Source organism: Nelumbo nucifera, chromosome 1, assembly GCF_055504915.1.
Source record: "Nelumbo nucifera cultivar China Antique chromosome 1, China Antique-T2T, whole genome shotgun sequence".
Taxonomy (NCBI): Eukaryota; Viridiplantae; Streptophyta; class Magnoliopsida; order Proteales; family Nelumbonaceae; genus Nelumbo; species Nelumbo nucifera.
Genome location: NC_142649.1, coordinates 13,842,419 through 13,860,530, shown reverse-complemented (window position 1 = coordinate 13,860,530; position 18,112 = coordinate 13,842,419). Strand labels below are relative to the sequence as shown.

At 38.4% G+C, this 18,112-nt stretch overlaps 1 protein-coding gene across 2 annotated transcripts in view; it reads right to left on the bottom strand.

Annotated features, from left to right (window-relative positions):
- Positions 1-419: 419 nt before the first annotated feature.
- LOC104588062 (DNAse I-like superfamily protein) overlaps positions 420-18,112 on the bottom strand; it is a 36,941-nt gene continuing 19,248 nt past the window's right edge. For both annotated transcript variants that reach the window (XM_010245869.3, XM_088895869.1), the window contains exons 7-10: positions 15,826-15,959; positions 15,311-15,461; positions 14,895-15,042; positions 420-902 (exon numbers count right to left, since the gene is read on the bottom strand). In XM_010245869.3, the coding sequence (XP_010244171.1) occupies positions 594-902; positions 14,895-15,042; positions 15,311-15,461; positions 15,826-15,959 (742 nt within the window). In that variant the 3' untranslated portion in view covers positions 420-593. The remainder of the gene's footprint in view (positions 903-14,894; positions 15,043-15,310; positions 15,462-15,825; positions 15,960-18,112) is intronic.

The following is an 18,112-nucleotide window of genomic DNA, read 5'->3' as shown; positions in this document are numbered from 1 at the left end:
CATACTCTTAGCCCTTGCACATTTCACGTTTCTCAATAAGTACAATTGTACAAATTTCACATGCTCTAATTTATGAAACAGCAATATAAAGCAACTTATTCTTGTCAATATTTTCATAATACTTATTATACTTCCTTTACTCTCTACCTTCTTTAAAACTTAACAACCAAACAAATTTAACCGTGTGGTTACCCAATACCATGAACCACTCCAACAAGTGCGAGGAAATTATATTGAACAGAAACTAAATAACACACAACCTATCCCAGTTTAGAGATAAGAGACCCTTTGAATGAAACATTCATTTTAAAACTTTAAATAGAATGAACGGAAGTAATATATATATATAGAGAGAGAGAGAGAGAGATAGATAGATAGAGAGAGAGAGAGATGGATGTTAGTAATAACAAATAACGAAGGATAAAGAATAACTTAGTTCTTCCTATTTACCCAAAAGTGCAAACAACTTAGAGATTCCAAACTGACGGGATGAATACAATCAAACCCAGCTTCCCAAATTCTTTATTTTCTACTTCCTATCTAAATATTGAATAAGATTAATTATCATGTAAAGCGAGTTACCAATTGGAACTTCAAGTCTTGATAACTTCAAAATCAGCACCAATGGGCAAATGATCACTTGGATGCTGGTAGTTGGGCAATCCACCAACTACATCAGCAGAGTCCAATCCCGGAAGTTGAAGTAAACTGACTGGCTTCAGACACCCTGAAGGGGAAAAGAATATGTAATCAAGAGTATTCGTAAAATCAGGTGTGCAATTCGTGAATGGTGGTTCTCCTCCAGCATATGCATAAACACTACAAAGGGGAATTGGAAGCTCTTCCAAATTATCCAGAGGTCGCATGGCCGAATTGTTCCCAGAGATGAGATATTGGTATACCTGAAAACGCAAATGTAGCAATAATCAGAGGATTAAACCAAGTACCTTTGTTAATTTTGCAAAAAGATGTCTTCTGAAGGTCTACAAATTAAAAAAGAAGGAAAAAAAAAGCAAAAAAAAAAGAGAGAAACTAACTCGAGCTAGAATCAGAATTCCATAAAATCATTTTGTTGATCTCTACAAGATACAGACAAATGGCATTGGTTATCCAACTCTCTTCACTTTTTTTTTTCATTTGGAGTAATTATTTCAAAAACAAAGTTTGGCCTTTTGTTTTTTTTTTCAAGTATCAAAAGTTAAATATATCACTTTATATAAAATATGACAATAAAATAAAGCTGTAGTATCCCCAATATGGAAAGGTTGCATTCTGTTTGGTTTTGGTCAATAAGCCAGCATCTCAAAGCATATGCCCTAATGCCCCTTGAAAGTCACCAATGTTCACCAAAGGGGGCTGAGAAAGGAATAACCTAATACATCTATACGTCTAGCTTTCCATCAGAAAACATCTTTTAGACAGTTTCGTTAAGAAGAGTCATGAGTAGAGACTTTTAATACAACTCTCTTGAGCAATTAGTTTCGATGGTTTTCTACAGAAGCAAATGAACTTTTGGGGATTGTGATTGAGGAGAAATATGGGAATGCTGGATTGGTGAGAAATGGGCAGGATGCAGAAGGCCCTAAGCCACCATATGGTTGTGGAGTGTGGAGGGGTATTTAAGGCTTCCCTCCCTTCAGTTTATGATGGGAATCACATACCAGCTAGGTGAAGGCAGGAGAATAAGTTTTGGAAAGACCTGTGGTGTGAAGAGAGGGCTTCGAAGGACAGTTTCCCATAGCTGTATAGAATAGCCAGCAATGAGGAAGCATTACTTGATGACTCGTATAGTTGCAGGGGCATCTCCATCATGGGCTCCCTCTTTTAGAAGAAATATCAATAATTGGGAGATGCAGCTGGTATCTAACCTGATAGCTTTGCTCCATGGTCAGCAAATTAATACACAAGCTCAGGATTCAAGGTGGAAATGTATCAAAACAGGGCAGTTCACTGTAAAGTCTTTCTACCATGGTCTGATAGGTCAATTGGATCAGTCCTTCCCATCCAAGTCAATTTGGTGTACAGAAGCTCCATCAAAAGTTAGTTCTTTATGTCGATGGCAGTTTGGGAGAAGTGTATAACGAAAGAAATGCTGACAAAGGAGCAATCCTACCTGACCGTCTATGCCAACTCTGTAATATGGAGATTGAATCCTAGAGTCATCTATTCCTTTTTTGCAATTTCTCCTCCAGAATTTGGTTTCATTTTTACAAGGCCATTCCTGTATCCTGGTGCTGTCCAACTACAGTCAAGGATCTTTTAGCTGGTTGGCAAATTCAAGATCCATCCAAGAAAGGGAAAGCTTTCTGGGAAGTTGTGCCTTTAGCAGTCCTGTGGACCATTTGGCTAGAGAGGAATGAAAGATTATTTGATCACAAGGAAAATTCAGAGGGGATAATCAATACAGTAGTAGATATGTTTGAAAGCTGGATATCAAATCTCAAATGTTTTAGAGGAGAAAATTTGTCCTCATCTGTTTTGAGAATAGAGTTTTTCGGGGGGGGGGGGGGTCCTTAAGGGGTGTGAATATTGTACAAAAAGTCATTGTACAGAGGACCATGTATACTTTTTCGTTTTAATATTAATACAACGATGCTTCAGCTTTTCAAAGAAAAAAAAGGTCCAGTCTCCAGTTCAACAATCTTCCTCTAAGTGTCTATGGACCTTAAGAGGTTTCAAACATTCATCTGTAATGATTCCTCCAGTACAGGTTGGACTGCATTACAAAACTATTGTTGAGCACTGAACTTTGCTTGGAAACTACCCTACCTGATAAATTTCCAATTTTGATGCACGATACCCATGGGTTAGGTGTCTCATGTCTCATTCCAAAACAATATCAATGTGGATATCATTGATTCCATGAGAGGGAAATGGAAACAGGGCTCTATCTGAGGGACAGGTTTCAAAGATGGAAAATTGATTCTATAAAGGAATAGGGGAGGAGGTTCTGATCTTAGACTGAACCTACACTCTCTTGCTTGTCAAGCCAAGTTTTTATCATATTTCTTTTTCCTTTTCTTGATTTTTTTTTGATAAATTTTCCTTTTTTTGATTGTTAAGAGATTTTTATTGCATATAAAAAAGAATGAGTACTTACCTTTGTACCAAAATGGCTTTTTATTAATACAATATCTTTTCCAAAATAAATAAAATGGCTTCTCTCCATGCACATAGAAACATGATATCCTGATCCATAAGAAATAATAATGACAACATACAAAATATAAATTGACACCAATCAGAAACATGTCTTATTATTGTCAAATTTACTCTTCATGCACCAACAATCATATAATACAAGAATAATGCCAATTGGAAACATTGATAAAGGGACCCCTCTGTCAAAACATCTACAGGTTTTTCATTGCAAAGAAAGTACACTATCAAATAGTGGGTTCAATGGGTAGAGGGCAAGATAATAACATAATTGAAAATTGGGACAAAAGAAACTCCTTGGAACAAGATTTAATTCTGGCCCGTATAGCAGCACTTTTTGAAAGTACTTTAGTACTTTTCAAAGTACTAAAGTACAAAAGGCAAAAGTGTGTCTTTGCTTGAGGTGTTTTTACTTCCAAAAAACAAAGTAAAAGTACGAGAAGCATGAAGTTAGATTTTGACACTTCGTGCTTTTTAGCCTTTTCATGTACTTAATACTTTTTAAAATGTTACTAAAGTACAAAAAGCAGAAGTGTGTTTGCTTTATGAAAAGCATGAAGTTAGATTTCGATGCTTCGTGCTTTTTAGCCTTTTCATGTACTTAATACTTTTTAAAATTTGTACACCAACCACACATATAGTACTTATACACTCCACCATATGCCAACATATATGGATGTCACGTGGAAGCATGGATACATTAATGTATTCAATGATATGTGTGCCACGTGGTAGCTTATATTAATGTCACGCGGCATTTCAACATATTCAATGGCATGTCTATGCCATGTGATGGCATGTTGAACGCCATGTAATATCATATATGGATTTCATATGGCATTTGAAGGTAGTTAGTGACAAATGTATGCCACATAGTAACATATATAGATGTCAAGTGGTATTTGAATATAATCAATGAAATGTGTCTGCCATGTAGAATCATATATAGCTGCCATGTGGCATTTGTAGAGAGACTGGGCCAAATGAGCCCTAGTATCTATTCTTTTATGTATGTAGGGTGTTGTTTATTTTATTTGTTAGTGGGCCTGTTACTTCTTTTTATAAGTTTACTTTAAGTTCTTGCTTAGTTGGCCGCCCACTTAAGGGCATACTTTGTAATTAACTTAGAAAATGAAGATTAACAAAGGATTAGTAAGGGGAGAGACGAGATCACTGGACTCTTCTTCTTCTTCCTCTTCTTTTCTCCATCTTCTTCTTCTGTTCTGCTATCTTCTACCTTTCTTCAACTTTCTTCTCTATTTTTTAATCAAGTTTATATCAGATTTAGAGGACTGATTTACTTCTTGGTATTAGAGCAGGTTTCTCCCTTCTCTTTTCTTTTCTCTTTTCCCATACACCCTTCGATTATGAAAGTGTATGGAGAGATAAGTTCCCTATAGATCAGAGGATCTTTTGCCTAGTTGGTAGAGGGTTTGGAGTGTTGAAGAAAGTGTATGGAGAGATAAGTTCCCTATATTTTTTTCTGCCAAAACCCTAGCCGACTAGAGAGCTTTGAAAGTTACAAGTCAAGGAGAAGCTTTTGGTGTGTCGCTTAGTGCGGTTAAGACTTGAAGAAGATTGGGAAGCTCTGGTAGGAGCGGCTGCCTCTTTTCTCTCCCTCCCCGACAGCTGGGTGTAGTGAAATCCTAGTTGTCAAGTATCTGGGTACTGTTTTGACCTTGGTTAAGTTTATAAGGTCTGAAAATCTAGTTTTTTTTTTTTTTTTTTCGTTTGATCAATGGAGCAATCTGGAAGTGAGTCCAAGCAAATGCCAATATCCAGGCTTGGCCCAGTAGATTCCTTTTTTACTGGAGTGACCAAGTTAGATGAAACCAATTACCTAGCTTGGGCACAGCCTATGCAGATTTATGTCTGTAGCAAAGGTAAATTAGGGTATCTCATAGGCAATAAGGTGAAATCCGCAGAGACCCTACATATGAGAAATGGATGCAGGATAACTGCACAGTAATCGGATGGTTGGTCAACACTATGCAGCCCCATATAAGTCAGCATTATCTTTGGATGTCTTCAGCCAAGGAGATCTGGGACAATGTTACGGAAACCTATTGGTCATGTCAGCCTCTATGCTTTGACCATAGAAGTTGAATGTAGCAAGAGCCTATAAGCTGAAGAGTGTTGTGAAAAATCTGAGATAGAGGGAGAAGAGTGTAGAAATCTACTACTCTATGCTGAAATCACTATGGCAGGAAATTGATGTTATGGAGACAATTGTATGGGAGAGTACTAAGGATGCAAAGACTTTTAGGAAACTAGTGGAATGAAACAGGGTGTTTGAATTTCTTACAGGACTCAACCCTGAGTTCGACATTACTAGGCTGAATATTCTGGCCAAGGATGAGGTCACTCTTGCCCAAGCATATGCTATGGTAAGCAATGAAGAGAGTAGGCGGCAGGTTCAGTTACAGAGTCCACCTACAGAACACATTACACATGCTAGAATAAAGCCGAAGGGTCTGACTAATACTATAAGAAATCGGGGCATACTAAAGACACTTGTTGGAAGCTTCATCCAGATCTTCTCTTGGATAGGTTTAGGAATAACAACAATTTTAAGAAGAATAATCAGACAAGAAAGCCTAAGAATGCTAATGTTGCCACAGTGCCTGAAGGAGGGAATAAGGAGAGTGAAGAAAAGTCAGCCATGGAGCAATTGGCAGCAGTGGAGGCAAATTTTGAGAAGTATGGAAGGTTATTGAATCACTTGGAAACCACTATCTCAACATCCCACTCTTCAAGCAACACATCATCATCCGCATTTTCTCACTCAGGTATTCGTGCTTCTGCAAATCATGCTTATGTTTTAGGTACTCATAAAATCCCTTGGATTATTGATTTTGGTGCATCAAACCATATGACCAGTTTGTCTAACCTTTTTTTGTTCATCTCATCTCCTCTCTGGTAAAGAGAAGATATCTTTTGCTGATGGGCCTCTTGCTCCCATCTCTAGCAAGGGGGATATCAAGACCTCTGACACCCTTATTTTATCATTTGTCCTTCACGTCCCCAAACTTAATACCAATCTTTTATCTATTAGCAACTTGACTAAATCCATGAATTGTAGCATAACCTTTTTTCTTACCCATTGTGTTTTTCAAGACCTAAAATCTCAGAGACGATTGGGAGTGACCATGAGGCAAATGGAATATACTTGTTAGACACACCTGATAGGAGTCTTTCACCACCTCATGGAGTAGCTTTAGAGTCTGTTTTGCAAGAGTCTATTGATAGAGTCATGTTATGTCATTTCTAATTAGGTCATTTACCTTTTTCTGCTTTGAGTCATTTGCTTCCCAATATGTTTAAGGGAGTGTCTTTATCGATTCTTCATTGTGAGTCTTGTGAACCTGCAAAGCATTGTAGATATTCTTATTCAGTAAGCAATTAAAGTCTTGTGAACTTGCCTACTATGGGGGGTTACAAGTACTTTATCATTTTTATTGATGATTATTCTCGTTGCATTTGGATTTATTGATGATTATTCCCGCGTCAGAAACTCCGTTGGTCATGTCAACCTCTATGCTTTGACCCACGTCAGAAATTCCATTGGTCATGTTAGCCTCTATGCTTTGACCCGCGTTTGTCTTCCATTGGTCATGTCAGCCTCTATGCTTTGACCCGCGTCAGAAATTCCGTTGGTCACGTCAGCCTCTATGCTTTGACTTGCATCAGAAATTCCGTTGGTCATGTCAGTCTATGCTTTGGCCTACGTCAGAAATTTCGTTGGTCATGTCAGCCTCTATGCTTTAACCTGTGTTAGAAATTCCGTTGGTCATATCAGCCTCTATGCTTTGACCCGCGTTAGAAATTCTGTTGGTCATGCCAGCATCTATGCTTTGACCCACATCTGCCTTCCATTGGTCATGTCAGCCTCTATGCTTTGGCCCACGCTAGAAATTCCTTTGGTCATATCAGGCTCTATGCTTTAACCTGCGTTAGAAACTCCATTTGTCATATCATCCTCTATGCTTTAACCTGCGTCAAAAAATTCTATTGGTCATGTCAACCTCTATGCTTTGACTCATGCCAGAAAATTCCGTTGGTCATGTCAGCCTCTATGCTTTGACCCATGTTAGAAAATTCTATTCGTCATGTCAACCTCTCTATGCTTTGGCCCACGTCAGAAATTTTGTTGGTCATGTCAGCCTTTATGCTTTGACCCACGTTAGAAAATTCCACTGGTCATGTCAGCCTCTATGCTTTGGCCCACGTTAGAAATTCCGTTGGTCATGTCAGCCTCTATGCTTTGACCCGCATCAAAAATTCTGTTGGTTATGTCCTCTATGCTTTGACCCGCATAAGAAAATTTCGTTTGTCATGTCAACCTCTATGCTTTAGCCCACGTCAGAAATTCCGTTGGTCATGTCAGCCTTTGTGTTTTAGTCCACGTCAGAAATCCCATTGATCGTGTTAGCCTCTATGCTTTGGTCCGCGTCAGAAAATCTCGTTGGTCATGTCAACCTCTATGCCTTGACCCGCGTTAAAAATCCCGTTTGTAAATCTCCTTTCTTTGACTAACACTAGTTTTAATTGAATAAATAGAGATGGTATACAATTGGAGAAAATAGAAAGAAAAAAAAAGATATAAAAAAATAGAAAAAAAATGAAATCAATGATAAATAATATCTGAAACTCTTATTTTACATTGTGTTATGTAAAAAAGTAGTTACTAAAAAACTTTCAAAATGTTCTAAAAAAAACTAAAGAATATTTGCTGGTGTTTTGTGATAGTGCTTTGCAAGAATTTTGAACCTTTGTCTTAATGAATGATTTGTTTGTCTCTAACATGATTTTCTTGGTAATAGATTTACTTTGGTCCAGTTTTTCACAGTTTTATCCCAGATTCAGTTTTAGCAGTTTTATCCTAGAACCAGTTTTTGTTGACCCACATCAGAAAATTCCATTGGTCATGTCAATCTCTATGCTTTGACCCACATCAGAAAATTCCGTTGGTCATGTCAACCTCTATGTTTTAACCCGCATCAGAAATTTTCGCAATTTTACCCTGATTTACCCTGATTCCGCAAGGTTTTTGATACCTAGGAGGGGTCCTTTTTCAAAATAAACAGTTTTCTTATTATCAGTTGTTTTGATTGTTTTCTTTTACGGCAAATGTACCCTGATTCCGAAGGTTCTTGATACCTAGGGATGGTTACTTTGCCAAGAATAAAATGACCCGAACATAATGAAACAATGTTGCACGGGAACTCCTACTTTTCCTTCCGTCACAGTAATCCTCCTGCATCGTCTCACCCTTCTTTCAAGCCTACCCTTCGCAAAAATCTCTACGTGCTGCTTTTTAGTCTTTGTCGTTTCGTAGTTTCCTACCTCACAACAAAGAGTAGCTATCAACACCCGATTTTTGCTTGGTCCGCCACCTAAGCCTCCAATTCACCCCAAACACCCGATCAGACCCTTCTGACCTCTCCAAAACACCCAAAAACCTAGAAAACCCAAATTTCACCCCGAGAGACCTCAGATCCACCGTTAAACATGCTCGATATCTATTCGATGGCCCCGATCAACCCTCACACCTCAACCATTAGATCAAACACAACCATCAAACCCAAGACATCCCTAAACACCTACCCATGAAATTTGAACTCAAGATTCCTTCGTTCACCCGTCCATCAAACAAAGATTCCATTTCTACCCTTCTCACATCCACAACCCATATCCACTTGATACAAACACATCTAAACCAATCAAACATTTCCAATCACCCCAGAATACCAAAAAACCCCTACATATGAAATTTCAGCGCAAAACACCTTTGCTTACCCCTCTATTGCACCAAGATTCCATTTCAAGGTCTCAGATTAACCGGATTACAAATCTGCCCGATCCAGGCCCAATTGCCTCAATCTGATTTTACCAATCATCTTAGACTACCCAAAAACCCTACCCTGAGAAGTTTCATCCAAAACAGACCCTGTTTGCCGCTTGATCATACCTAGATTCTGTTCCGAACCCCTAGATTAGCTGAATCAAACCATTTCCAAATCTGTTCAATATGGGCCTATTTGGCCCGATCCAACCCCACCAAACAACTCAGCACCTTCAAAAACCCTACCCCGTCAAATTTCAGTCAAAAATCCCCCCATTTACCCTTTCATCTAAAAAGATTTTGTTTTGGCCAATCTCGCTAGCCCACACTTGCACAACCCCATTCCACGGTAAGACCCATCTCAACCCTCCATTTTTTACCCAAAATCTGAGCCATTCATCCAAAACCCCGGTTTGACCACCTGTTGACTCGATTTGACCAAACTTATCTTAAATTACAAAAATACCCCCCAAATTCCCCAAAATTACGAAAATGCCCCTAATACTTATTATAAATTTAGCCAAAACTTTGTTTCGCACTAATGGGAACAATCTGAAAAATTGGAAGGAATACACTATTCCCCTTCCTCCTCTCAATCGAAACAAAACGGCAGCACCCCTCCCGATAGTTCTCTACTCCTCCAACCTCTTACTCCCTTTTTCTCTCTTAGTCTTCTCATTCTTCTTCTTCTTCTTCTCCTTCTCCTTCTCCTTCATCTTCTTCTTCTCGGATCTGCTAGAATCCACTATTCATTCTCTTCCTTCGACATAGAGTAGCGACGGTAGATCTACCTGTCCCCTCTCTAATCTCTCTCTCTCTCTCTCTCTCTCTCTCTCTCTCTCTCTCTCTTCTTCTTCTTTTCTTGCTTCTCCTTCTTCTATTTTTGTCTCTGCTCCTCTATCACCACTGAACTAGAAATGACGAGAGCAGCGGTGGCATACCAGTGGTAGTCTTCTCCATTCCCGTCCATTCTCTCCTTTTTTCCTCGCATTCTCTCTCTTTTCTTCACCCCAACTGTCCCCTATCTTCTACCAAACTGCAACCGAAAAACCTCTGCTCGTCTTCTTCTTTCTTGACACAACGGTAGGCAGTGGTTATTAGTGGCAACGACAGCTCTCCCTTCCCTATTTCTCACCGCCAGCGAACCTTTGTTTTTCTCTTCACGAAATCACATCTTCATCAGCATATCTATTTCACTCGCACTCAAGTTTGAAGTCGGAGCTACTGCTCATTGTCTTCTTGATGGGAACAAAAAATCTACTTCCCCGGTTACGCCAGAAACAAATATCAATTCAGTTTTCTCTCCTCAGATCTAGTGAAGCTCACTCGAGATCCAGTCGGGCATCCTTTGCAGCAATCGATTTCGGTCCCAGGCGACGTCCCACTCAGGTAAGGCCATTCCTTGGCTTCTGTGTTTTTATCTTATTTGTTTCTTTATTTGTTATTATTTTCTTCTCTATCTGAGGAGAGGAAAAGCTGAGAGAGTCGATGATAAAATTCCACTGAACCAGCTCCAGTAGGTTTGTACTCTCACCTAGTTTTATCGGTAGATTTTCTTTTATGCTGTTATTAAACTACTAGCCATTAGGGATTTGAAGCATTGTTGTCTCTTGGTTTATTTTTATTTTTATTTTTTATTTTATTTCTTCTTTTGATCACTTTCGGTAGATCACATTCTAGTTGGGTTAAATTTAACTGATTTGAATTTTAGTTTGTCATTTGTGCCACCTCTCGAGCATCCCTCATGTCTATGTGTTAATCACTTAATCAAATAGTTTCATTGTGATTTCAATGAGGTAGATTATATTCTTATTTGTTGTTAACATGCTTTTGTTAATTAAACAATTGTTTATATGCCTTTTTTAGGATCCCATGTGAGCCCCACCTATTGGACTCAGGAGAGGGGTGCCTACCTCATCCCTCTCCCATCCGAGACCTACCCGGATTGGTTTAGCCAGTGCTTTGGGCTTTGGAGTCGCTACAAAAAAATAAAAATGCTTTTCGAAAATTATTCCTAGAGGTCCCATCACCTCCAGTTCCTAAACTGATGGGTGACAACTCTATTTCCAGCCCAAGTGGCAAAGTGAGCCCGTTTTCCGATGCTCACAATGGAGGGATGCTATGATGATTGAACTGGATGCTTTGCATAAGAACCATACCTACTCTTTTCTTGCCTCTATCTCTTCCCATGCGATTCCTAGGTTTGTACTAGAAGCCCTATCTAAACCTGAATGGAGGGATGCTATGATGATTGAACCGGATGCTTTGCATAAGAACCATACCTACTCTTTTCTTGCCTCTATCTCTTCCCATGTGATTCCTAGGTCTGTATTAGAAGCCCTATCTAAACCTGAATGGAGGGATGCTATGATGATTGAACTGGATGCTTTGCATAAGAACCATACCTAGGATATTGTGGATTTTCGTAAAGGAATGGAACCAGTAGGTTGTAAATGGGTATTCACCATTAAGTATCATTCTGATGGCACTACTGAGAGGTTTAAGGCCCTATTGGTTGGTAAAGGCTATACTCAGATGTATAGTATTTATTACCTTAAGACTTTTGCTCCTGTGGCCAAGATGACTTCAGTTCGGGTTTTGTTGTCTCTAATTGCTACTTTCGATTGGCCTCTCCACCAATTTGATGTTAAAAATACCTTTTTGAATGGAGACCTACATGAAGCGGTCTATATGTCTTTACCTCTGGGGGTGTATGGAAAGGAAATGCAAGGGAAGGTGTGTAAACTGCATAAATCCATTTATGGTCTCAAACAATCTCCTTGGGCCTAATTTAAGAGATTTAGGGCTGCTCTTTTCTCCTTTGGTTGCACACAAACTCAATCTAACCATTACTTTGTTTCTGAAAAGAAGTAGCTCTTTGGTGACTTTTTTGATTGTTTATGTTGATGACATTGTGGTCACACGTAATGACGCCCAAGAGGTGGGTAAACTCAAAAGATTTCTTACCTCTGAATTTCAGATCAAGGATTTAGGGGATCTTAGGTATTTCCTATGAATTGAAGTTTCTAGATCTAGGATGGTATCTTCATTTCTCAATGCAAGTATGTTCTCGACCTCCTTGCAATGACTGATAAACTTGATGCTAAACTGGCTTCCACCCCTATAGATCCCAATCATAAGCTTTTTACTACTGATGGTGAACTTTTGCCTGATAGGGAAGTGTTTCAGAGTGCTTGGGAAGTTGTTATATCTTTGCATGACTTGGCCGAATACTTCCTATGCAGTGAGTGTTATTAGTCAGTTTATGCATTATCCCAGAGATACACATTTAGCTGTTGTAGAAAGAGTTTTGTGTTACTTGAAAGGTACTCCAGGGAAAGGTATTCTATTTGCTAAGCATGAACACGCGAAGCTAGAGGCATACACTGATGCTGGTTGGGCTGGATGTATTGAAGATAGGAGATCCACCTTGGGATATTGTGATTTGGTGGCAGGGAACATTGTCTCGTGGAGGAGTAAGAAACTGTAGTTGCCAAATCCTCTATCGAAGCAGAATACAGGGCAATGGCACATGAAGTGTCAAAGTACTATGACTGAGATCACTTTTAAAAGAGTTAGGAGTTGACTATGAAAAGCCAATGATGCTCTACTATGACAATGTTGGTGTGAAAATTTTAATAAATTCTCATGCAACATAATTCACTCAATCAAGTGATTGAGTTTTTATTATTTTGGGTAAGGCCCATTTAAAGAATCATACAGATTGTTCCCCTTAATTACATCCCCACAAGAAAGTAGAGAACACCTTTTGATTCTGACTTAGAGAAATGAACGCATAGAACAAAAGAAAAGAACAATAGGGTACTTAAAAAGAACTTTTCATTTGCTTTTCTTTTACATCAAGTGTACAAGAATGAGAAGAAAGAAAAAGAAAATACAATTGAGAAACTATACAGCAATACATTTTCTTTTTTTTTTAATACAAAGAAAATTTCCTTCTCACTCCTTTCTTCACAATAAGTTGTAGTCAATCAGATGAAATTCTGATTGTAGACAGCCTTAATATTTGGAATTTTGCATACAAAAAGGGAACTGTAGTCAATCAAATTGAATATTTGATTGTAAACAATTTTCATCCCTCTGCTCTTCATTTTCATTTCAAGGGAACCATAATCAGCCTTTGAAATTTAGATTGTAGATGGTTTACTCCCTAACTTTGTCTTGAAAGAGGGACCATAACCAACCAAGGAGAGGCACCTAGTTGTAGATGGTTTATTCCCCTCTACTCTTCATTTTCATTTGAAGGGAACCATAATCAGTCTTCGAGAATTAGACTATAGATGGTTTAATCCCTAACATTGTCTTGAAAGAGGGACCATAATCAACTAAGTAAAGGCACCTGATTGTAGATGGTTTATTTCCCTCTATTTCCTTTCTCAAAAGTGAAAATAAAAGAGGAAGAAGGATGCATAGCAAAAGACATATATATAGAAAGTATTTACAGAGAGGACTTTCTTTTTTCTACCTGTATTAGTGAGACTTTTCCTTCCTTGCCTTCCCTTGAGCACTTCTCTTTTCTTCTCTCCTTATCTTTGCTTTTCTTAAGAATCTCTTGTGAAAATTTTCTCCGAAGAGTCTCTCTATGTGTTTCTAGCTTCCCCTTAAGGAGCTTAAATAGGGAGTGGGGTAGTTATGTAACTACCTCCTTCTAGGTGAAGGACACCTGTCCCTCCCACTTAAAGAGAGGGAACTCCCATATGGGATACTTTTTTATAGTTTTAATGATTTGGCTAGCAGACTAGCCAACCCACTTATTTGAGTTCTAATTTATTTAAATATTATTTAAGTTAAAAAAAATGCCTTCAATAGACAACCAAGCAGCTATCAACATTGCATATAATCCTGTTCAACATGACAGAACTAAGCACATAGAGGTTTATAGACATTTTATATAGGAAAGAGTTGCTTCAGGGGGGTTTGCTTGCCATTTATCTCTTCAGAAGAGCATTTGGCTAATGTTTTGACCAAGGGTGTTTCAAGAGGGAAGCTGACACATTATATAAGCAAGCTGGGCATGATTGACATCTATGCTCAGCTTGAGGGGGAGTGTAGAGAGACTGGGCCAAATGGGCCCTGGTATCTATTCTTTTATTTATGTAGTTTGTTATTTATTTTATTTGTTAATGAGTATGTTACTTCTTTTTATAAGTTTATTTTAAGTTCTTGCTTAGCTGGCCGCCCACTTAAGGACATACTTGTAATTAACTTAGAAAATGAAGATTAACAAAAGGATTAGTGAGCGGAGAGAGGAGATCATTGGACTCTTCTTCTTCCTCTTCTTTTCTCCACTTTCTTCTCTTTTTTTTTTTAATCAAGTTTACATCAGATTTAGAGGACTGATTTACTTCTTGGTATCAACGACATGTATCTACTATGTGGCAGCATATATGGATGTCACGTGGCATTTGAGTGTAATATTAGTGACATGTTTCTTGATCAGTGCACTTGACTGTTAACATTAGTGACATGTTTTGTGCCATGTGGAATCTGAATATATTTAGTAACATGTATATGTTTGATCAAAAAACATGTATATGCCACATGGTGGCATATGTGGATGTCATGTGGCATGCACATGTGCACAACATCCTAATATATCTTCTTTACTTTTTACTTTGAAAACTATGTTTTTTTTTTAATTTTTATCAAAACGGTTTTTTAAGTAAAAGTACAAAAATACAAGTATGTACTTCGTACTTACATACTATCAGAAGTACAAAGCACAAAGTATTGCCAAACAAGGCCAGTAAGCCTAACTTTATTATTATGGAAAACCACTTGAAAAATAAGATCATATACAACATAAATAGAAACTCAATAGCAGAAATGAACTAAAGACACCTCAACAACATTGCATTCACAAACAAACCTTATCTCCAGGTATAGAATTGAAGTCACCAGCCAAAATAACAGACAGTCTGCAGTTATATTTGATTGAAACAATTTCCTTAAACTGAGCCAAGCGCTTTAAAAGGTACTTTGCCTGTGCAAGCTTGACATCAGCCCATTCTGGATCCCTGTTTTTCAGAAACTCCGATAATGTTAGTTCAAGAAGCCAGTAGAATACGGGTAGAGAACAATCAGAATTCTTAGAAGGGCTGAAAGGAAATATTGCAAGAAGTGCATAAACCCTGCACCCACGAGTATTCGACTATTCACATAAAAGAGAAGGAGGAGCCATGACTTTAAGGAGAGAATATTTATCGAAGACATGGGGATGGAAGCACTAGACCAAAAACAAGGATCTTAACTACACAAAATAAACCAAAGCTGCATCCATCTTACCAATAAAGATGTGTATTGGCCAAAATAACAAGATGATTAGAAGGATCCCTAAGCTTAAATGCTGCCATTATTCCCACACAATCACGTTTCAATCTTACACGAGGATCATTAGGATCTCCACGGTCATTTGGACCATTCTTTGGCAGTGAATCTGATCATAGTTCATTGCAAAAGTAAGCTAACAGTTTGTCATGCACAATGATCGGAAATTAGTAAGAAAGGGATGAGAAATTGCTAAGTCAATGCCATTAAAATCTATAAAAATAATATCATCATACACCTTATCAAAAATGGGGTATTATATTAACAAAATGTCCAATGACTTTGAGTCGAAAAGAAGCATAGGTAGCATATTTTGTATAGAAACCAAGTACATATATGTACTACTTATCACTTGTTAAAGTTGGAAATTTAGACTTGTTTTCAGAAAGAGCAATATGCAGATGGGTTTCAGAACCTGGAAACTGGAAATTGAAGAAAAACCAAGATTAGGTATTTGCAAATGCAAAATATACCATCAGTTGAATTAGCCTCTTTATCCTCAAGGGTCAGTGCATTAGTTTGCAAGCTAATAGATGAAATAGTTCCATCTTCAACAGTATCTACAAGATCATTGTATTCTATTTTCTCCTCTAAGACCAATTCTGCACTGAACAAAACAGAAGATTGAAGTCAGATACAACAAATTACAAATTAAACAATTCAAAATTCATTTCTGTAGAACATACAATAATTTACCAACTCCAATGAAAATTCTTTTGCAAAATTGAATATACATCCTTTCTTTAATTGCTGAAGTCTACAGAAGCACTCCTAATTTTAATTTTTATAACAAATGAAAAATCTTTCATCATTTTGAAGCTTTCCAAGGGAGATTTCCAGTTCCATTGCATCATCAGAGAAAAGTTCCCGAGGTTGACAGCCTCCAAGTTTAGCCAAAAACCTTTATGTCTTTAGAAAAAATTGGAGTCTTTTTTGTTATTCAGAGTTCTGAAGATTCCATTTAGAAGAAATTACTAACAAAATAACTAGGAAAATTCTCCACTTTGACCAGTTCAACCCTTAAGCAATTAAGGGTTATAGAAAATTTTAATCTTTAATTCCTGTTGAAGAGTCCAGCTATGGTAGTATACAGAGTAAATGTCGTTCAAGGTTTGGGGAGGAAGATGACCCAGGATTGAAGTTACTGTTCGAAGAAGAGGCTTGTACACTTCCAGGAGAGTTGGTTCAGCCTAGAAAGGAGTTGGAAAGAAAGAAAACAGGCTCAGGTGGGGAGAAAACCAAAACAGGGAGAAAAGGGGACTCAATCCTTTGTAAAGACCAGGGAATGGGTGCTTGTACGGTGTGTGTTGGCAATCTGGTTCCTCCAAGCAGAGCTATAAACTGCCCGCTTCCCACTGCAATCAATCCAGATCTTGATTTCAAGGGTCCTATTCCCAGCAAAAGTCAAACAAAAGGGGTTCAGGCTATTCCAGCAACTCATATTGCGTCTTCTTCCTCCCAAGGTTTGGATTGTTTTCAGGTTCAGTTTTTGGTTACTAACTCTGTTTCCCCAAGTCCTGTGTGTGACTGGCCTACAGGTGATTCCAGCCCAGCTTTAAAGTCTGCCAATTCGTTTGATTCAGGACAAGTGACAGAGGTAGTGGGGGAGATAAATTCAGAAGCAGAAGAGAGAGAACTAGGGGACAAAATTTGGGAGTTGATCTTGGAATTATTTAGAATCAGAATGGAAGAGGAGCTGAATGTGAAAGAGGGTAGGGTTGAGGAGGAGATTATTCAATTTCCCAATACAGCGGAGAAAAGTGGATACAGTGGAAAATCAAAAGGACAACGGAAAAAGAAGAAGAAGGGGTCAGGTAAGAAACTAGAAGGAAATGAGAAGGTGGAAGAGTCTAGTAAGAAGGTAGGAGAGCTTTCTAAGAAGAGGAAGAAAAAGCCAAGTGAGGTGGAGAGGTTGAAGAGTGGGCTGGTTTATGATAAAGCGAGTGGGGGTAGGAAGGATAGAAAAAAGGAGTAAAGAGGGTGGTATGGTTGGGGCTACATGAAATGTTTGTCCATGAAGTTAATAGACTGGAATGTAAGAGGTTTGGGGAGTTCAAAGAAAAGGCGAGTGATCAAAGACTTCTTGAGAAGAGAAAAGCCAAATGTGGACAAGAAATGGGTGAGGAGCATTTGGTCAACAAGAAATTTGAATTGGGCCTTTGCACAATCGTGGGGAGCTTCAAGGGAAATTATTACCTTAAGGAGAAATGAAGACCGGGAGTGTGAAGAAGAATTAATTGGGAACTTCTCGGTGTCAATAAAATTGAAGAGAAAGGAAGATGGGTGGGCTTGGGTGCTAACTAATGTCTATGGTCCCACCTCTTACAGGGAAAGGGAAGGTTTCTGGGAAGAACTAGCAGCTGTTAGGGGTTTGTGGGATGGCCCTTGGTGTTTGGGTGGGGATTTCAACGTAATAAGATTCTTAAACGAGTCCAATAACCGCAGTCATAGGATTACATCTAGCATGAGGAAGTTTAATCTCTTTGTGGAGAATTTTGCATTGTGGGATCTCCCTCTTCAACAAGCAAATTTTACCTAGTCAAACTTCCAAGAAAACCCTACCTGTTGTCGATTGGATAGGTTCCTCTTTACAGTGGATTGGGAAGATGAATTGGGGATTTTAGGTGTTATAGCATTGCCGAGACCTATTTCAGATCATTGCCCAATCAGGTTGTCTCAAGAAAGACTAGATGGAGGCCCGTGCCCTTTTAGGTTTGAAAACATGTGGTTACTTCATCCAAAGTTTCTAGCTAAGGTAAA